The 22979-nt window shown below is 36.7% G+C and overlaps 1 protein-coding gene across 1 annotated transcript in view; it reads left to right on the forward strand.

The window, feature by feature from the left end:
• Nucleotides 1-19531, forward strand: part of LOC136254542 (uncharacterized) — a 30206-nt gene extending 10675 nt beyond the window's left edge. Inside the window, exons 2-5 of the mRNA XM_066047280.1 lie at nt 1045-1133; nt 11195-11335; nt 15890-16690; nt 18395-19531. Of these exons, the coding sequence (XP_065903352.1) occupies nt 1045-1133; nt 11195-11335; nt 15890-16690; nt 18395-19441 (2078 nt within the window). The 3' untranslated portion in view covers nt 19442-19531. The remainder of the gene's footprint in view (nt 1-1044; nt 1134-11194; nt 11336-15889; nt 16691-18394) is intronic.
• The last annotated feature ends 3448 nt before the right edge of the window (nt 19532-22979 follow it).

The following is a 22979-nucleotide window of genomic DNA, read 5'->3' on the forward strand; positions in this document are numbered from 1 at the left end:
TGTTTAAAGTTAAAGGATATGCTTTTCAAGGGGTTTTTTGGTATGCGTTCTAGTAGAATGTTTCTAAAGAAACATATGTGCATTCTTATCAATTTCCTTAAAAGCAAGCTGTTACTCAGTGAAATTTATTGCAAGAACAAAAGCCCTAAGAAGTGTTAGTGATTTGAAAACATGCACAATGAGAGAAAAAATGTACATGGCATGAAAGGACATGAGAGAACAATAAGTTGCATGAAAAGAAACTCATACTTTACTGGCAAAAAAGTTACGTACGGAACTTTGTACTGAAGTGTTTGATAGGTACCATCCAAAATCTGTAGCACTGAAACAATGTCTATTCATATGAGGTTGGGTGTTTAAATAGAAAAAATTCAAAAACAGTCATTGTCATGTAATTAGGATTGTAAAGCAATTTTAATTTTAATAGTGACCAGCTGTAAAATTATAATAATTAGATTGGATTGTAAAGTAATTTTAATTGAATAATGGACCACGAAAGAAATTTAAAAAGCTGTTATGAGACTGGTATATTAAGGTATGGGGAAGTAAATGATAGACTGCAAAATGTGGATATTGTACTATTTAGTGCTATAATAATTTCAGTGTGACCTTATAGCTATCCCCATTACCATTTACAACTAGCCAAAAGTCTAGCCTTTTGGTCACAAATATTGTATGCACATGTTGAGCTGTTTCCTCATAACCATTATACAGCTATTGGATGGAATCACAATAGTTCTTGAATTTTGGCTCATTTGTTGTACTGCTTGATCAATTCAAATGTCTGACATTTTATTTATGACCAATCAAAGTTTCATCACACATTCCCTTTGGATGCCATAAAAATGCATATTGTGGTATGACCCTTTCCTAAGCTCGTAACGAAGCCATGTCTGCTCTTCACAATGTTATTTCTCTTTAGAAAAAAAAAACTCGCTTTTCTTTTTCTCAGGAATCAGCTCAACATGAACATACTATAGCCCTTATTCCCCTGGACAAATTTTTCTATGAAACATGTATATATGGACATATGTCTTCTTTCAGCCTTTCAGTTACGGAAACACCAGCTAATTGAACAGTTAAAGCAAGAGTTGGAGGAAGCTGTAAAGAAATTCAAAGAGATGCCTAACAAGGTAAGCAGTGCACAGTCTGCTGTACCCATAATATGCCACAGTAATTATATCCACACAAAAGCAGCCAAGCTGTATAAAAAGGTGTAGCCTTCAAAAATCCTGGGTGAAAAAGTTGTAAAATCAAAAGTGGCGGCCATGAAATGGCTGCAATGACATGGATGATAATAAATTTTAATAATGGCCTTTGTGCATTAATAAAATTTATTATCATTAACATAATTGCAGCCATAAGATGGCTGCCATCTTTGATTTCACAGCTTTTTTACCCAGGCTTTTTGAAGGCTGCACCCTTTTATACAGCTTGCATGAATTTCACTTCTTTTTAAATACGTATATACCCAAAGCCTGGTTTGAGGTTTGTTTTTACACTAATCACATAGTGATTTAGTTTGCCATGCATTATTAGTCCCAATAGTAGGAGTGCAATTAATCCCAAATTGCATGGCTTGTTCTGTAATTGCACTGTATAAGTAGCCAATAAAATAATAGAATCACAGAAGCCTTTAAAGTGCAACAAGAAAGTGATATGAATAGCCAACCAAATAAGCTGACAATAGAAGCCTTTTAAGATATTTTGAGTAGCCAATCAGAATTGCTGACATGTGAAGTATTTTAAGTGCAAATGATGTAATAAAAGAAGAATGATGCAATCACCTGGTAGAAGTTAATGGCCACACAGAACTGGATAGATGTGTACTACAAGCCATGAAGGGTGATCACCATGTAATTAGTGGGCAATCACACACATTTTTGTGCAATTATGAAATAATTGTATGAGTAACAGTCAAAATTTCACTTGGCTTCACCTCATGCAATTTTGACTGTTACTCATACAATTATTCCCTAATTGTACTCAAATGTGTGTGTGATTACCTATACTAATCACATAGTGATTTAGTTTGCCATACATTAGTCTCAATAGTAGGAGTGCAATTAATCCTAAATCGCACGGCCTTGTTTCTGTAATTTCACTGTAAAGTAGCCAATAAAATAGCGGAATAACAGAAGCCTTTCAAGTGCAACAAGAAAGTGTTATAATGAATAGCCAATGAAGTAAGCTGACAATAGAAGCCTTTTAAGTGCGTAAATTCATAAGCGCCCCTGGAAAAACGCTAGAGGACACTGAAACTCGAGTGAAAGGAGGATGGAAGGTGCTACTGTTGAACGCTCCTGTGAAAGTCAAGAAGACAGATGTAGACGAAGGCATAGGGAACTGTACAGACAGAGACGCGACAAAGAAAGTTTAGAACAGAAACAAGCAAGAGTAGCTAGACAGCGAGAATACCACAGACAGAGAAGAGCTAAGACACCTGAACAACATGATATGATAGTTTATTACTAAAAAGAAAAGAAAGGTATTGCAAGAACACTTTCATGAGGATGTGCAACACAATGTAAGTATACATCTGAACCACTGCTTAACAACCAATCACTTGTATCAGCAAATCATGTGACTATGCTCCTCCCAACAAATGAGACCACTTTAATGCAATTCCAATTCAACGTCAGGTGATTACCCTAATCCATCAGCAGGTAATTTCCCTTGTCCATCACCAACACTCTTGGATCCTTTGTCATGAAATATTCTGTCTTCATCAATGTGCACTCCATCACCGCCATCATCAAGGAACACTCCATCACCTCCATCATCAAGGGGTACTCCATCACCGCCATCATCAAAGGGTACTCCATCACTGCATGCCGTCATCAAGGGTACTACTACATCACCACCATCATCAATGAGCACTCCATCACCACCGTCATCAAGGGGTACTCCATCACCACCGTCATTAAGAGGTACTCCATAACCACCGTCATCAAGCAGTACACATACTCCATCACCACAGTCATCAAGCAGTACACATATTCCATCACCATAATTTTAACTTAATACTTTGTAAATTGTCTCATATATACATGTACATGAATAATCACAATCATAGGTATAATCAAATGGTACGGTTGTACCGTTTAAGTAGTGATCGTGGTGAATGTTTCGCGTGCCACCCAAAATTCTGCCTTTAAAAATCATCCTACAGACATTTTACGTGTCGAAAATCACCTTTATGATAGTACTAGTCCACATAATACATAAAACAGCTTTAAATACAACAAAACACTTACAGGTGGCTGAATATAAAATTTTTAAAAATTGCCAAAAACTCCAATTTTAGTCTCACTGCCTCACTCACTGCCTGACCACAGTCGCAAGCCTAGAGCCCAAACGAAGCAGTGCACGGTCACCATTTTACGCCACAACGACAAACTCACCAGTGGGATGAGCCTTTTGGGGTTCCGACGAGTGTATGCCCTGTGCGCCTTGTCTTTCCTTTTATCTTCAATCAGGTTGGTTGTCTTCTTCTTCAAGCATCGAAACCACATCAAGGTGTTAATTTTCTGTATCAACACTTTTCTGTAGACACCACAAAATTATTTCAGAAAGCGCTTATGCTGCTGAAAGAGCGGGCACTTATAATTTCAAGTGTTGCACGTGAAACATTAAGGCTGCTGAGTTGTCACTTCGACTTTTGCCAATGCCTGGACTTCAATCGACAAAGAGATCTGAGACAGACTGATACTCAACAGCTTGTTCCTCTGAACACTGACTCAGCCACTTAGTGCCGGACGGTGAGACCAGCAAATGATTCATGTGATTGAATAGTACTCGAGTGGAAATTGTATTACTTTATCCTGCTAAGCTCCAGACAACTGAAAGGGCCTGTTCGCTTGAACAACTTCTGGCCGGGGCGAATGGAATGCGGACCATCGTACTGAGACAGGTCATAGATCTGAGTGCTAATTCTACTACGATCAAAGGTAAGCTATGCATGCTACTACAGGCCTACAATGTATGTGCTTTCAATTTTTGCACAGTACGTACTTTAATAAGCTGTAACTAGCTACTGTAGCTGTGCTACAACAAAAAACTAAACAAACTAGTATTTTAAAGATTGTTAATTTAAAATGAAGTAGGGATCTATGCAATAAAAAGTAGTGAAACAAGATATGAATGATGGTATTGCAGCATAGCTTGATGGGAAAGTCCCTACTTTGGCACATTAGCTATAATTTTGCTCAATACCAAAGTAGGGACTTTCCCATTGAGCTATGCTGTAATACCATCATTCATGTCTTATTTCACTACTTTTTATTGCATAGATCTCTACTTTATTTTTAAATTAACAATTTTTAAAATGCTAAGTCATATATACATGACTAATAATTAAAATGATACAATAACACCAGCTCAAAAAGTTCTGTTAATCTAATCATATATGCAGTCACACCAACAATTTATAAAGCTTGTTACTGCTTTGCCATATTTGATAATGTGTAATGGTTCATATCACAGCGTGTTAATGGTGTAGATTACTGCTTTGCCATATTTGGTAATGTGTAATGATTCATATCATGGGAGTTATCAGCGTAGATTACTGTTTTGCCATATGTGTACCAAGGATGGTTTATGTCACAACAATTTATCCAAGTAGATTACACATGTAACTGCATTGATAAATGATGGGGATGCCAGTGATGGTGAACACATAGATGAATGGGACTGGGAAAGCGTCTTTAAGGATGACCATCAACCTCAGACAATGATGAGGTGTTCACAGTTGCATTCCTCACTGACTCGCTGGCTACACCCATGAACTACATTGTTGTTATAATTGTAGTTATTATTTTACACTAGTTATTTCACTCATGCCTATTTGTACCATGTAGTGCCAATAAATCTTTTATGTAGCTAGCTATAGAATTAATATTATATGCAACCAAGAGTTCATAATATTAATCACTTCTTGAAGTAAAATAATCTATTATTTCTCTTAGATCAAAGCCTTGACATTAAATGAAAGCATTGCAGAGGTGTACATATAATCAAAAGTGAACTTAACCTTGTAGCAGTGATTTTGCAAAGGCTATACTAGCAGTTACTACACACTCTGCTCCATAAATAATATTATGAACCCTTGACACAACTCCCTAGGTTGTTTTAGCAGTTATCACTGCCATCAATCCTTTAAAAAATACACACTCAAGCTCACCCCACGACACTGTTAGCATCTGTCTAGTGGTGTGGTATGCTAGCTTTTTTGGCCACATGACACACGGTAGTGTGTCTTGATCCAAATGTCAGCCATACTTGTAGCAGTATTGGAGCTGAATAAGCTATTAGAAAGTGGCATGGATAATTCTTTTTGATGTTAACACAGTTAATGAGAGTGTGACTATTCTATTAGAATACATAGCTGTGACTGCTTGATTACAGTATCTCAAATGCAATAGATTAAGAAGTGTAGTTGTCATGTCTAACAAAACTTCAGCTGATTGCAGTTAAATCTCTGAGCGGCATGGTTACCAAGCTCTGATTGTTTAATATGATTGCTGTGGTTTGTTTTCAGTAGCTATCTGATCACTTTATATGTACCTTAGAGGAGCATATTTAGATCACACAAACTATTTGAAACACTTACATGCTACAAATAGAGGGAATACATACCTATAGCTGTATACAGAATATTTTGCATGAAAAAGAAGACAACCATGTAATTGAAGGTAGAAGGAAAGGCAAAGCGCAGAAGGCAGACACTTGTTGGAACAAGAAAAACACGTTTTAGATGTGAGTTTGTTATTGTAGCATGAAATTGTGGCTGAGGACTGCTTTGTTTGACTTAGCTTTGCGACTGTGGTCAGGCCAGCAGCAGACTAGCAGTCCAAAAATTACGTTTTTGGTGATTTAAAAAAAATTGATAGTCAGCTTTCTATAAGTGTTCTCTTGTAAATAATGCTGGATTTGATGTTAGTTGTATTAAGACTCTTCCATTAAGGTGCTTTTCATTGTATATAATATTTCTATGGTGGTTCTGTTTGATATAATCATGTGTCTGTAGATAAGAAATGTGGGTGAAAAACAACCTCCAAAGCCAGCCTATGGCTGTGGGGCCTTATAACCAAAAAAGAAGTGAAATTTACAGAAAAATAGCCAAGTTGTAAAAAAGGGTGTAGCCTTCAAAAAACACCCGAGTTGTGAAATCAAAGGTGGTGGCAAAGAAATGGCTGTAAATGTTAATAATGGCTGTATTAGCATTCACATTATTTCTTGGCCACCACCATTGACTTCACAACTTTCTAATCCAAGTGTTTTGAAGGCTGCATCCTTTTTTACAGTTTGATTGTTTTTGTGTGGATTTCGGTCACTTTTCAATGGACTGGACTACTGGACTGCAATGAGCATATGCTGAATACATGTATTGAAAAACTGTTTCTGATGGTGCCATTACTATTTGTTATGTGTTCTAAAGCATTAATTTTATACACTCCTGCTCAGTGTGCTGCAAGGAATGTGATAGCAGTGATTAACTAACCGTCTGAATGATATACAGAGTAAACTTTTAGCTATAGAAATGTATACACAACCCATCCATCCTGGAACAAGCAATACGATATCATTACAGAGTTCTTTCTGCTATAATGATAGCGTGTACTAGCTGACTTGCCATATGTGACTGAATTTGCATTGTACAAGCTTGCTGCTCTAATCAAGGCTCTATCGTTGGTTAAACATTCATGCAACATTACTATATACAGTGGTAAGAAGTGAGGTGTGCTAACCTACTGAAAAATCATTATCTTTGCTGTAGGCTTGAATCTATTTTGCTCCAAAATTTGCCTATTATTCTTTTTGGCATTTCCCCAATTTTCTGCCTATTATGCTTGTTTTTATGCTTTTAAGAAGTACATTATGCTTTATTTTGTGTGTTTTTTCTTTGTGCAGAGAAGTTCTTCAAATGATGTAAGGTGAATGGAGACATATCACTTCTACTGCAACATACAAATAATAGCGATAGCTTGAAATTGGGATGTGCTTTAAAGTTAGTATAGGCATATTAGAGCAGGAAAGCATATCTATAGTCCCTCAGAAGCTATAGAGTTTTTATTGTGTAGTAACTTTGTAGTTTTGTATGCAAATAATTATATACAAAACATTATGCATGGTTTCTGATTGATCTTCTGAGTTGTATTCAAAGGACAGCAACTGCTCAGTATAATATGTAACTTGCATTTGCAGCACCATACCAAGAACATACTAGCCTCCTTCCTGGGGATAGACACTTAAATGGTTCTTATTCTCTCTGCTGCATGCGATGACTGTTCTGTAAGAGTGTTTGACTGTTCTATTAGAGAATCTCGATCATGCATTTTAAAATATTTTCCTGGTTTGACATTAACCCCAGTCTCACTTCAGACCTGCAGAAACTTCAATGTCTAGACATTCACTAGCTATACTGACTCAACACTTAACTTTATTATCATCAGAGCATAGATAAGAGACACCCCATACTAGATTGGAAACTTCTAAGTGCCACCTATTCTATCCGTACTTCGCACCCATTATACTGTACACAGCACCGGGAGTATATTTTATAAGAACATGTTTTGCTTACTGGTGAGTAGTAAGCTATCATACTGTACCGTTTAAGTAGGGATCGCCTTAAAAATGTCGCACGCCGCCCAAAATTCTGCCTTTAATCATCCTAGAGACATTTTACGCGACGAAAATCACCTTTACGGGATAGTACTAGTCCATATAATATATAAAACAGCATTAAATATAACAAAACACTTACAGGTGGCCAGATATAGAATTTTAAAAAATCACCAAAACTCGAATTTTAGTCTCACTGCCTCACTCATTGACCACAGTCACAAAGCTAGAGGCCAAACGAAGCAGCGTACAGCCACCATTTTACTCCACAATAACAAACTCACCAGTGGGACGTGCCTTTTGGGGTTCCGATGAGTGTAGGCCCTCTGCGCCTTGTCTCTTCTTATATCTTCAATCAGGCTGCTTGTCTTCTTCTTCATCCAACGAAACCATATTTAGGCGTTAATTTTCTGTATCAATCTTTTCTTTCAGCAACATATATAGATGCCACAGAATTATTTCAGGGCTGGATTTCAGAAGCACTTCAGTCCTGGCGCTACTACAAGGGCAGATATGCACAACAGTTCGCGATTGGGATCCTGTTTGCGATAGGTTCACGACCATGCCCATCAATTAGATCTAGGTGGACTAGCGATAGAGTACAGAAACCACACCTCTTAACAATCTAGCTGTTTACTTAACAGTAAACACAATGACCTCACCCCTTATTGGTCTAGCTAGCTGCACACCTCTTGGCTGACTCAAGATATACTCTAATACAACAGTCACTCTAATACAACAGTCATGTATGATACTCTAATAGAACAGTCACAAGTTGCATTGTAGCTAGCTATGCTACACAACAAAAAAGTAAATAAAATGAAGTAGGGATCTATGCAACAAAAAGTAGTGAAACAAACGATGAATGATGGTATTAAAGCATAGCTCAGTGGGAAAGTCCCTACTTTGGCACAGTACCTTGACAAATTATTTTGCTTAATGCCAAAGTAGAGACTTTCCCACTGAGCTATGCTGTAATACCATTACTTTTTGTTGCATAAATCCCTACTTTATTTTTAAATTTACAATTTTTAAAAATACTAGTGGAATATAAGGTTTGGCCTATTCATAGTGGGTGTACTGATGTGTATTAGCTAGAAGTTTGACAAGCGCGAAAGGTTGATACGAGAGGCGGGATTTGTAAACTTGACTAAACTGGAACGAATATACCGTGAAACACATACCAGTACTCGTATCATTATTTAGTAATGAGCATCAGCCTTAAACTAGACTTGTTCATCCAGCCATTTTCACAAACATGTTCAAATACTTTTATACAGAAAGCGCCTGTACCAGTAGTAGGCCAATCGCCACCCAAGAAACAATCTACTAAATATACTAGTTAAAGCAACCGAGCTATAAAACAGAATCTTCAAATGAAAAAGAGTGTTTCAAAATTTCAGGCACGAAACGTGGATAGTCACGTAGTTTTGTATGGGCACTATACGTGTGCTTCCAATCCAGGTAGGGGTGTCTATTATCATGATCAGAGCTTCTATGGCATTGTCATCTAATTATTGAGCTTCCAATAATCATAACCATCGTATCACATTTTATTCAAAACCAGCCGATGAAATGCTTTATATAATACCAAATTCAATGATTTAAGCTCAGCTAAACTGCTTTGTAATGCCTTGGTACTACAGGTGTAGTTGGCACATGACTACATGTGTCCTATAAAACTTTTTTCTTTTTTTTTTTTATTCCTGGGGTATCCAACACCCCCCTAGCATTAGATGTTGAAGTGCTAGCCAAAAGAAATACTGAAATTAATTGGGAACTCTAACCCCCCACAATGAAAAGCATTAATTCCGTCAAGTGTAAACTTGTAGTAAGACTAAATATGTATTTTTCTACTCATCAGGAATCATTTCATCATCCAAAACAGATTAGCCCTTGACTTTGTGACTGTTATAGCAGATATTATACTTCGCGTGGGAGAAATTTGCCCTTTATGCTCTTAATTATGCTCTATTATGCCAGCATTATGCTTTATGCTTTTCATCCCCTACTGTATTATACCAAAAATTATTCCGACATAATCGATCCAAGCCTACTCTGCTGCAAATATTGCTAATTATGACAAAGTGTTTGATTACAGCAAAAACAGCTCTCCCTGCCAATTTAGCTGATCTAATAATTTAACTGGCAATCTACATGTACTTAGCCAAGTGTATGTTCTGCTTCATGTGCCAATAACTTTGTGAGTTACAGTCCTATTAACCCTTAAATGCGCATGAAACTTTTAAGGAATTAAGCAGTAAATGCGCACGTAACTTTTAAGGAATACGTGTTTAGACAAAGCAAACTTATATGGTGAGGCAAGATAGCCTTTCCTAACTCTATTAGCCTAAAACGAGATACCAATAGAAAGCTTATTCATTGGCTTATTTGGGGAAGGCTAAATAACCACTGTAGCAACAAAGGCTTACTTGTTATAAAGCGAAGAAGAAAATGTCTCACTTTATTGCAACAGTACATTCTTCATCTTGCCTGTCATATTAATTGTGGGTTTAATCATGTGAGCTGTATATGGCCTGATTCACCATTGAATGGTGATTCAACTAATACTTGTTTGCAGTGATTCGGACCAACTGGCAAGGAGTTATTGATCATTTTCTAAAGGTATGTAACACATTTTTGTAGTTCTTTGTTAAGAATTATTTTCACGGCGAGTTTTAGTTCCTATACTTTGGTCGTAGGGTAAACCCCTAGGTAACATTTTAATGCTTATTACATCACGAGTAGAATGGCACAAATTACAAAGCCATAATTATGATGAACGCTTCGAAAGTCACAGCGCTTTGTTTACAGCCATGCGTAAAAGCCTATATATAGGCTTATGCGTTTTCCAGGGGCATGCGTAATCTGCCTATATATATATATATATAGGCTTATGCGTGTTTAAGGGTTAAGTAGCAAAAGTAGAAAAATTGATTTGTACAGTAAGTATAAGGAAAATAAATTACAGGCGCTTATTAAAACGTTTGTAGCTTCTGAGCAGAATGACATACGGAGTTGTAATTTGTACCATCATGTTCGCTATGAATAAGGGAATCAATCACTGGGTACGGTTTCCTTGTATCACCTTTCTTGTATGTACAAAGGTGAAATACGTACAGAAAAATTTACTGCGTACTATCATTTTGATATGATGGAAACAAACACCCATAACTTGCATATCCTTGAGTGTACTGCAACGAAACAAAAATTTCAAATTCCTCTTGAGTAGACAAATAAAACGATATCCAGGTTTTTGTTGTTAGTCCCTTTCTTCACTACAAAGTGTTACAGAATTTTTTAATGATACGCAAATATTTCACCCATTGTATTCAATGCTTTATACTGTAAATTTAGGCTTGCGCGATTGTGTCGGATTTTTGCAGATCCGGTCACATTTTTGTTTGTTACAAATAGTGTTACAACTTCTCTTTTGTTTGTTTAGTGAAGTTAATATTATCAATATTTTACTGTGTATCTTAAGTCAGTAATTGTTTGCAATAGAGTGTATTGTTTACAATTTTGAGCAAAAAAGGTAATAGTGGTTTTATTTAAGTGTTCTTGTAAACAGAACTTACAGAAAGTTAGTCAGTTAGAAAAAGAATGTGCTTTGCTGAGAAGTCGGCTTGAAAAGAGGGAACATGAAGTGAAGCAGTTGAAAGAGATATGTGAACAATTAAGAAAAGACCTGGAAGCAAAGCGACCTAATAGGGTATGTCTCTTTTTGACTTGTCACTTATGAAGAACATACATTTCTAGTGTTGTAGTGTATTTGTGCATTTAACCACTTTAGCAACTGGTTTCATTTGAGGTCACCTGTCAATACATCAATAATACAGATAGTGTATTAACAACTGCTAAAATTGAGGATTTGAATGCTTAGATGAAAAATTAGAATGTTTCTGATGATTAAATTGTGAATCAAAGTTTACTATATATGTTAGGAAATATTTTATGTGAACTCTAAGCACTTATTTGTTGAAATGCTCCTAGTTACAGACAGTAAAGTGAGTGTATAAGTTTTATTACTGAACACCTGGTATGTGTATCACTTCTGACTTCAACATTGTGCTCAGCATAAACGTAGCAAAATATTTTTAGATAGGGGAGCTCTGGATGTAAAGCTACGTACAGTAGGTACAACCATAGATTATAGAAGGCCGTAATGTCCTCTATAATGTATGGTACAACAGTACTAGTGTGTAAAGCACACACACACTGTCAGCTAACATGCAAAGCATGATCTCTCTAGGGGTTCTGGGGGCATGCCCCCACAGGAAAATTAGCCTTCTGAGGGCAATTTTATGTACTGACTGCTCTATTAGAACAACTGACTGTTCTATTAGAGTATTTTGATCCTTTTGCAAACTAAAATCAATAGGGGGCTCCAGCCCCCTTGCCCCCCTCCCCCCAAGTTGCTAAGCCTATGTGCTGCTGCTTGCTATTGGATAGAGCTAGGCATGTGCAGAATAATTTGAGGAATAATAGGTATTAAAAAGAATCAGGAATAATTCCAGAATAATAGGATGGTCTTCAGGAATAATTCCACATATTTGAAGGCCAGCTGTGGATGCGTGTCTGGTTTACTAAATTTGTTTTCCAAAAAGTGTATGTTTGTGTATAATTATTTGTTTGTCTTTTTACACCCACGTGAGCAAAATGGCTAATGCTAAAAGCAGCCTGTATGTGGCTGTACAGTGCCAGTATAAACCTTCCCAGTAGGGAAGCATTTTGCTTTGAGGTGGTTTATTTGTGCTAGCTTGAAATACGGGTGAAACGAGTTCCTCAGGACATTGTGAATGCGTTTCACAATGGGCTATATGAGCATAAAAAAACCGAAAAATGGTGCATCTACTGTAGTTTTGTAGACTACCAGAAATCAAGGTGAAAGGGGGCATGTCCCATACTAATCTGTACGAAAATGAAGGGCAGCCTTAACTAAACAATACATACAGGTACGTATATAGTGTCTGTATTTATTTGCAGTAGTGTTTTATAACAAAGTAAATACCTTCCAAGTTAGGTACACTATTTGTCAATTAAGATTTTGCAGTGACTGTTTTATTAGAGTATATCTCGATTTTTCATGCAAAACACGATAAGTTGCAGTTGCTAAATTTTTACAAAGCAAATCCATGCTAAAATACAATTTGCATCCGGTTATCACAAGTTTTGTTAGCATAGCACTTATTATGATGATTATGATGATGACGATTGGCACAAGTAGGTCTTAATAGTAGTGTACTACCCTGCCGCGATCTGTACCAAAATAATCACTGGCTTTGATTTGATGGAATACTAGAGAAGTTGTAATAGTACAGTATTACAGAGTTTATTTGATTACTTTTGTAATGCTCTAATACTGTAGAGTAGAGCTTGGCGGTATTGAAATTTGAATACACGGTATTAGCAACAGGAAAGTATCACGTTATATCGGTATATAGTTACTAATAGCTTGTTATTGTAACTATTGCATCATGGGGCTAGTATCAAGTGGTATCATCCCAAAAACCAAAAAAATATATGGTTCAGTACAACTAAGCATGTGTTTTGTAATGTGACAACCTCAAGTTTTTGTTCAGGGCGTGTCTGCTAAACTACCAACAAATTGGAAAATTAAACACCAAAGGCTGGGTTTAAAGCAATCCTATACCGGCATTCATCGATATACCGGTATCTCGATATATTGGTTATCAAATGCTGTCACGGTATGATAATCGGTTATGATAATTTATCACGATAAACGGTATTACCGATATATCGCAGGGCACTACTGTAGAGTGCACATTTTTATGAGGATTTCTAATAGAACACACATAGAATGTTCTAGAACAATCTAGATTTTTCATTGATAGATCTACAAAATTGAACTTTTCACTATTGAGTAGATTTTAGCTAGAATTTTCATTTATAAAGTAGAAATTAAGTGAGGTGATCAGTTGTGATAGCAACGGCCCAGTGGTTAAGGATTTGGATGTTTAGTGTGGAGGTCCCTGGTTCGAACGCTGGTCAGTAACTATTTTTTCGACATTTTTCATGTACCTTTTTAGCCCATCGTGACTTCTATTATTTGAGTATTTCGACCCTGCCATTTACAGTTGTTTGGTTTTTGCCTTGTACGTAACTATATAGCTGTCAATGTAATTTCTTTTAAATCACAAAAGGTTTGAGCTATGATGGTTGACCTACTGTATATGCATACCGGTTTTTAAGTTGTTCCCATAAGCGCTTTACTCTGTAGACGTGACAAGTTGGCCTTTTTAAATGCAAATAATCATCCATAGCTCTATGACTTTAATCAGATTTGCACTGGTACGTGATTGTGCTGCAGTACGTTCTTAAAGTGAACCAAAGCTCAAGACAATCGAGCTACACATTTACATTTTATAATGGTTTTTGTATAATGTGCGAAAAGAATAATCTAAACCTCCTGAGCCCCCTAAACGAAAAAATAAAAATAAAACGAAGAAATTAAACCAGAATTTGAAGGCTTATATTTCACGATTGCGTTAGGCAATCTTGCTCAAATTTGGTATGTGATATGTGGAAGGCAGAGGGAGTTTGCAATATAAAAATGGTTCCAATTCGAGAAGGGAGCATGGAGCTACATATGCATGAAAATCGCATCCTGTAAATATACTCACGGTGTGGGGTGCCGGCTTTCTTGGCCACACAACACGCTACCGTGTGTCTTTAACTGGATATCCTATGGATAATGACATCATCACTCATTGTATATTTTATTGTAACATGCTTGTTTTACTAATACTTTAGAATAGAAACAAACCTCACATTCATACGGTCTGTATGAAGATTAAATATTGTAATGTTAAAGTGGAAGCTATGTACGTGTCAAGGAAAGTTTAACACAAAAATGCTTTAAATTTCCTGATGGCTTCAAATCACTACCCGGATAGTAAATTATTATCCAAATATCCAGATAATGCATATGTATATATATATATATATACAAGTAGAAGGAAAATTAGGAATTTTAAGTTGGATTAGGAATCAAAGGAAGAAAAAGTAGTGAAACAAGGGAATAGCTAAAACAAGGAAGGTTGCCTATACCTGCAGATATGCTAGTGGACATTTAGTCCCTAAATTTCAGTCTATAACCGTATTAGGGATTAAATGTCCATATATCTGCAGGTATAGGCAACCTTCCTTGCTTCACTACTTTTTAGCTATTCCCTTGTTTCACTACTTTTTGATCCCTAATCCAACTAAATTCTTAATTTTTCCTTCTACTTGTTTGTTAACTTTTTTTATAACATGATTATAACAAATGAACCAGCACATACTGCATTGAAAGCACCAGGAATGTCATAAAAGTAATTTTGTGTCAGAACGCGCACCCCAACGATCAATTGTGTTACAGAAAGGGTGGTAGCCATTACGCTTTGTTTTCAGCTATACTCCGCCCGTTACACAATGTTACAATACGAGAAGCATCTCTGCAATAAACCCAGTCACTATGGAAAATACGGGCGATTGGCCAACACAGCCACAGGGAAGCCCCATCGCACTATTGCGAATCGACACATAGCGTTGTCAGTGAAAAGAACTGGAACACAAAGGAAGACAAAGGCAAGTCCATGATGCATGTATTGTACATACTGTGTTTGGCGAAAAGGCACATCTCAGGATGAAGCAACGTCGAACAGTGAAGAAATCAACCCGTAGCCCAATCCATCGTTGAGTTATGCTTGGCTGGAGGCATCACTTAGTTAGTTAGTTTGTCAGTCAGCATAAAAATCCATTAAATAGAAGGTTTTTAAATTCGCATAAAACTTTTTGGAAGGGTTTAGGGTTGGCCTGAAGACATTTTTGGGCTTGGCTGTACCTAACCAATGCTGCCAAGCTGTCATGAAGGGAATATGAGGCTGGTTTTAGGGTGATATTTTTGGCTACAAAAGCCCAATTCTTCATGATCCCTAATATACAGTACTACCATACTGTATGATATAGATATATCTGGTTTCCACCAGCCCTGCAGAACTACCCTGTAAGTTCTGTGGTGGAACAGAAAGGAGCTTTCTATCCAACAGTGGAGCTGAAATACCTTTACAATTATATATTTTTACACAGTACAGATTGTATTAAACTATAAAATCACAAAATGCTATATGAGCGTTGTCCTATCTCTGGTTCAATTTAATATAGTACATATATTTTTCAACTGCTAGAAAACCCATGTGTTATAGTTTTATGCACTAACTAATGGACTATACTTTTGTTTTGTTGCTTTGTTTTCATTACGTAGCAATTGTCTAAAGGTGACTCAAAGGAAGAAAACAATTTACTTTTGGGAGCAGGAAAATTTGGAGTAGTGCAGAGAGTCAAGTACCATGAAGGTTGGTGTGCTGGAAAGACCATACACAGTGATCGCTATGTAGAGGACTCTAATGTAGTGATGAAACTGACTGCAACCTGTAATAAATTTTTTCGGCTTGATCACCCTCATGTGGAAGTTTTTAAGGCTACGCAAACTAATTTGGAAGATTTTGTGTTGCTGACTGAAATGTTTCCCGAAAATCTTGATGAGTTTGTCAAACGGTGTTGGAATATTCTACCGTATTCTGAGCAATTAAGTCTTATCCAAAACATGGCTGATGGCTTATGGTTCCTGCATCGAAATGATATCATCCACTCCAACCTTCATGGTAGAAATGTTTTGATCAATCATGATCGTCAGGCTAAAATAGGTGATTATATTTGTCCACAGTTACAACAATCTGGTCTTATTTGTAAAACAACCAATGAGGATGAGCCACAAGCCTTCATAGCTCCTGAGCTATCTAAGGAACAGCCTATACATAACATGAAGTCAGATGTTTTTGCTCTAGGAGTACTTTGCTTGCAAGTTTTAACACAGGCTATTCCATCCATTGATGGTAGTTTGGTAAACACATTAGATGACTATAATCCTACTCGACCACTTGTTGACAGTTGCTTGAGTGAGGACAGTGCATCACGACCAGATTGTGGCAGAGTTTGTGACTTGGTGGCTCATGTTAGAGACAGTCCCCAGTATATTATGTACAAATGTCTCTTTGGAAAGAAGGTGAGAGGCTGTCATTATACAATGCTGAATGATATTTTGTGTAGTTTCCTGGTTTTGTACTGTTCCTTTAAAGTGTCAAGTTACTAAACAGAGTTTGTATAATTAGATCAATGAATATTTTACAAAGTCACCATGATGGAATGCTATTATTTAATTGAACCAAATTCTTTAATATTAGGTATTTTTTAGAGGTGTGCCAATACCACTTTTGTCAATATTTTCGATACCAGTACTTAAAGTGAAATCATCTGCCGATACCTATGCTACCACAGCTATTAAGCATTGAAGTCTTAACAATTTATCTGAAAGTCAGACACTTGTATGTAGCTGAGTAAACTAAAATAATCTGTTTTGCTTATTTACCACTGCAAACACCATAAACTTACACACTTTAGCTTCTTTTGAGGAATAACTACAATGTCATTTAATTACAAAGGATTCATGTTGTAGGAACAACCAACAATGGTCATGATGCATATAATTAAATCACATGACAGTGCAATGATAATAGTATAATTATGCATGAGTCAGTCTTATAGTTCCTACACCTCCCCCAAGCATTCGTGATATGGAATAGTCATGAATGCTGATTATGGTTAATGTGGGTCTTCTAATTGGGAGCGGCTTGTGAGTATGGCTAAAACACCTCAAGTAGGTAGTGTCATCCACTCTATGAGTAGTAGTTGTGGTACTATGTTAATGTAGTTGTGTTGGGGGCCTCTATGATTGCGGGATATAAAGATGCTACAGTTCTGTGGCATGAATAGTGGCATTTGCAAGTTACAACACGTCCACTGTGAGTTTTGACTAGGTGATGAGGAATAACATCAATCGCAGTTTCTTAGATTTTAGTCTAAGGGTGCTGAAGAGTTACATTGGAGCCTATTCCGATGTCTGGTAAGTGTCTAGCATGCTGATTGTAGTATGACATGTGCTTGTTGCAATGACTGAGTGGCTTTTACCTTAATTTGATATCTTTGCTTCTGCCATCCTTGGGTGAAGGATCATTGGTGAGTCAGTATGGTGTCTTTTACTGGTCTGCCATATAATTTCTAGGCAGGAGACTTGTGTTTCAATACTGAAGAAGGGCATGATAGAGTTTGTCTTCATTAAATGAATGGCCACTTCAGGAGGTAGCGAAAAGCATAGCTTCAACCTTACCATTACTTTGCGGGTAATGCAGTAACAAAATCTTGTGAAGAAATCCCCATTACCAGGAAAAGTCCTGAAACTGTTTGGACATACTGTAAATGTGGGCGACTGTACAGTGGAACCTCAATTATCTGGATCCCACTTTTCCAGATTCTTGGTTAACAATTAGCAGTGAAAAGGTTGTAATTGCAATTTCATTGGCTAGAAATTTATGTTAACAATGTAGCGCCAATTAGTGTTTACGCGTGTTTAGTACATAGTGACAAATTGTGTACATAGCAACGCTAATGCACAGCATGCGTATATACAGCAAGTATGGTATTAACTGGGAATAGCATGGGTAGCAGTGAAATTTGGGATAAATACCACTCTTGTTGTATTGAAAATGGTAAATTTCCAATACAACACTCGTGGTATTTATCCCAAATTTCACTGCTACCCATGCTATTACTAGTACAAATGTACTCAGTTGTGTATGTTTGATTTTATAAGTGCTATGTGCTTTTACAGTGTATGTGGCTTGTAATTGTTTAATTTATCCTCCCTTCCCAGGTGTTGCCATCACTGATACACTCATTGCAAAAGAATGGAGGCCCAATAAAGTGGAAACAGCTTACCAATCTACCAGTAAAAATGTATTCTGCTTATGTGGTTAGGATTGCTAATTTCTTGTATGTGACGGGAGGTGTTTGCTCATGTGAAAATGTAGATCTAAGCAAACTAGTAGAAGGCAGTGAAAAGCAAAATGAAGCTGGCCATGGTGCAAGTACTCGTGTTTTTAAGTTTGATTTGTTAAGTGGTAATTGGAATGTTTTGCCTTTGCCTAAGAATAAATCAGCTGTTCCCCATGTTGTATGTGGCAAACTTGTACTATTTGGTGGACTGGACTTAGACACAAATAAGGTTACTGATCAGGTCAGTACTTACGACACAATAAACAAATCTTGGACTAATGATTATCCCAACCTAAAGGAGCAGAGATGTTTTCCGGCTGTTGTCAGTTGGGGTGACTATGTCATTGTTGCTGGTGGGAAGCAGAGAGAGGATAAATTAAATGATATTGAAGTGATGCACACTACAGAGTGTCATTGGACCAAAGTGAAGATCTCCTTGCCAAGGAAGATGTTCAGCTTGTCTGCTACCATTTCAAGTGATACATTGTATCTAACAAGAACGCTTGGCAGCTCTCCCCCCTCTACCTCAAAAAACGTTTACTCAATACCAATAAAAGATGTGATAAGCCAGTCACAAGATAACCAACCTCTTACACCAAACAGTGGTTGGAGTCCCCTACCAGATGCTCCTTACATCAATGCCACTATTCTTCCAGATGCATATCCTCCAATGATAGTGGGTGGTAGTGATCCTCAGGGTAACACAGTTGAGGATATTTCGTGTTATGATGTGGAGTCCAAGTCATGGAAGAAGATTGGTTCATTGACTGATAAGCTAGCATACATTGCTGTCACTACCATTACTAATCATGCCATCATTGTTCTTGGTGGCTGTGCAAACTCACAAACTAAAGACGATTGCAAGTCCAGTGCCACTGATTCAGTCCAGTTGGGTTACGTAGATGAATCTTTATTAGCTGAATGACTTGTGTACATTTAATTTTTCTGACTGCATTAGGTTAATTGTGACTATCACTACAAGCATTTGTAGCAGTATAAGTGATCCACACAAAAACAGCCAAACTGTAAAACAGGGTGCAGCCTTTAAAAGCTTGGGTGAAAAAGTTGTGAAATCAAAAGTGATGGCTGCAATGATGTTAGTGCTAATAAATTTACAGCCTTATTAAGTAGTGCTAATGGCATTGCAGCCATTTTAGATTTTACAACTTTTTCACCCTGGCTTTTGCAGACTGCATCCTTTCCTTTTACAGCTTGGCTGTTTTTGTGTGCATTTCATTTTTTGTACTCTCTAAGGCCCCAAAGCCACTCATAGGCTTGCTTTGGGGATTGTTTATACCCACCTATAGCTAGACACAATGATGTTTGTGACAGAAGTTATAATTGTATTGTATTGCATGTTTTATTTGACTATTTGTTAATGTTATTGCAATATTCTAATAGAGCGCACTTTTTTGAGAATTTCTAATACATGTGCAATGCACATATAATCAGGGGCGTAGCTAGAAATTTTAAATAGGTTAGGCAGACCTTGAAATGCTTTATGAATGATGCATGCACTCTAGTGTGCAAGTACAATCAGCATGCGTAGTATGGTCCAGCTAGCGTCTGGGGACATGCCCCCAGGAAATTTTTTGAAAATTAAGAATTAAAAGATTGAATCTGTAGGTAATTTTAGTCCTACTACTATGGTAGCTACTTGCAAAGAATGCACATCATGGTATTTTATGCATGTTGCTCAAACTTTGACTTAAGTAGTACATAGACATCTATAAAATGTCAATCCGGGGGGTCTGGATTATGCTCCCCTGGGAAAGTAAGACCATCTGAGATTGATTGTGAGAGCAATTTAAGTAGTTTAATTAATTAATTTTATCAAACTTATTAAAAACTTGCTTGACTGTTGTATTAGGATGAGTGCTCTATTAGAGTATATCAATCTCAGTAGTTAACCCCCTAGAGCTGCCCCTGGATGGACTCTTACTATGTACAATAAGTTGAACTAAATATTATATAAACTTTGTTAATGCAAACTCTCAATGCATCTAAAAGGTCCAACGTAGCTCTCAGTTCAGTCACCAATATTTGGTGAGGCAACTGCCTCACCTGCCTACATTGTAGCTACGCCTCTGATAATGTTCTAGAACAATCTAGAATTTCCATTGATAGATCTATGAAATTATAAGTGTTTACTATTAAGTAGATTTAACTAGAATTTTCATTTACAAAGTAGAAATTGAGCGAGGAGAAGGATTAACCTACTACCACACCAAATATTGTTGAATTTCAAAATTGTTTACATCTGGCTGAACTCGTACAGCATTCAAAATCTGTCAAAAATACTGATCTTATCAATGTACATATAGTAACTTTGCAAGCCTAATGTGTTAAAGTTGGTTTTTGCTTTGAAACCCTGTAGGTGTTACTCCTCGTTTTTCAATGCATCAAAAGACACTGCTATGATGGCTAGCTTGTGTACACACCAAATTTCAAGTTATTCCCATAAGCAGTTTACGCTGTAGCAATAACCAAAAGTTCAGTCTTTTTGTGCAAATAAACATTCATAGCACCATGGATATTTATCAGACTCACTGCAAACTTAGTGTGTGGAATCAAATCTGCTGTGTTGCCTACTCTACCTAGCAGACAGCTATAATGTGAAAATAGTGTGCTTTGAAGAAGGAACCCTGAAGATATGCATTCATGAAAATTGCATTTTCTTTTTTTCCTGTCAATACAAGCGTGGTGTGGCACACTAGCTTTCTTGGCCACACGACACACTACCCTGTGTCTTGATTTTTACTTAAGTATAATAATTTCTGTGTTAAATGACAAAATGATATTGTCAACAAGAGGGTTTAGTTATTATATGCACCAAATGTACAGTGCAAATTCACAACAATAAACACATTGTTGGTGGGCTAAATTCAGAGAGTAAGTCCAGATTATTTAAAAACCTAGGTTTAAACTTTAGAGAGCATGGAGTCTAGTAAATTATGAAGAGTCATTAAGCTGTAAGTTGGATTCCCTGTTATATTCAACGTGTACTTATACAACACTAACTTCTAATAGATATAGGTTTGTCTTACAGGGTGTATGTGTTATTTCACTTATTACCTGTTTTGAGGCTAGGCTTGTCGTCAGGGAATCAGAGTCACATATAAACACTAAATGCAGAAAACACTGGTCCCTGATTATAAGCATCCAAATTAACTACAACCCTTAACTGCATTTTTGTAAGACCATGTGTGTTGATCCAGACCTCACCTATGTTAATTAGTTGCAAGCACAAATGAAGGATTTACTGTATAAGGTAGTGGTTCATAGATCACCCATGTTTTTTTTGCTAAAATCCTATTAGAACACTCACCTAAACACCACTTCAAAAACCTCCCCAACCACAAAAGAAGCCTTATTTTTTGTTCCTCAGGGCCTAAGAAAATCTGGGCACTTTTAAAAAACTGCATAGCCTTCCATGTCCATGACCTATTTTTAAATGCATATTGCAATGGTAGCATCCACTTTGAAGCAAATTTGGTTCTTGTCGATTCACTTTACCATTGAGTAGCCATTGATCTGAGCAGTAAAGCTATATTTGTGGAATAACCCCCACAAAAATTCATGTTAACATTACACCCTATGATTTAAACCACAGTATTAGTGCTACATGTGTCACATTGCTGATCACAGTGTGCTATACACTATATAGCAAAGCTGTGAAGTACAATGTAGTTCAATCACTTAAAGAGACAACACGCCAGTGTTTGGTAACTTTGGCTTGATCGAGCTACATGCAACTTCTGTTTGTTTTTTTTTGTTGTATTAGAGTAGGTAGCTAGATGTATCCAGAATATTTATAACTATGTTGATAGGTATGCACTGGCATGTAAAACTGTAAAATCACGGAGCAAATAATGAAGCTTTGTTCAGATTTACCTCAAGTAAATAAATAACTTGCATGATTGGTCAGGGACTACTGTGTATCTGGAAAATCATATTACTGGCATGCAGATAGTTTACACCAAGGAGTGGTGCATGTAATTGCTTGCATGACCTGGCATTTTAGGTGTTTCACTACATCCTTTCACTCTCCTTAAAGGATGGTAAAAGGTAGAGTAGTTAACTTTTATATGTTACTAAAAGTTTAAAACTGATCATGAAAGTACACAGCATAGGATACGTACCAAACCTTTGCTTGTCATAGAATAACTATTACAAATTGTGTTGGCTTTAAAAACATTATGCACAAGTTTGTTTCTCTTTGTTGTCAGTAATGTAAACATTATGTTATAATTATGTGTATACATCACCTGACATGTAGGTATGTATATATAATTGCCTTAGCTTACATGTACTGCATGCTCATTATTTCAAAGATAGCATAAGGATCATGCTATTGAAAGCACTTTCAACATGCATGCTACAAAGCAATAATTATAGGATGCTACAAAGGAAAAACTGGTTATTGCCAGCATTAACAATGTTACTTAATATTGGCTAAATCC

The sequence above is a fragment of the Dysidea avara genome, chromosome 4 (assembly GCF_963678975.1).
Source record: "Dysidea avara chromosome 4, odDysAvar1.4, whole genome shotgun sequence".
In the NCBI taxonomy this organism is placed as follows: domain Eukaryota; kingdom Metazoa; phylum Porifera; class Demospongiae; order Dictyoceratida; family Dysideidae; genus Dysidea; species Dysidea avara.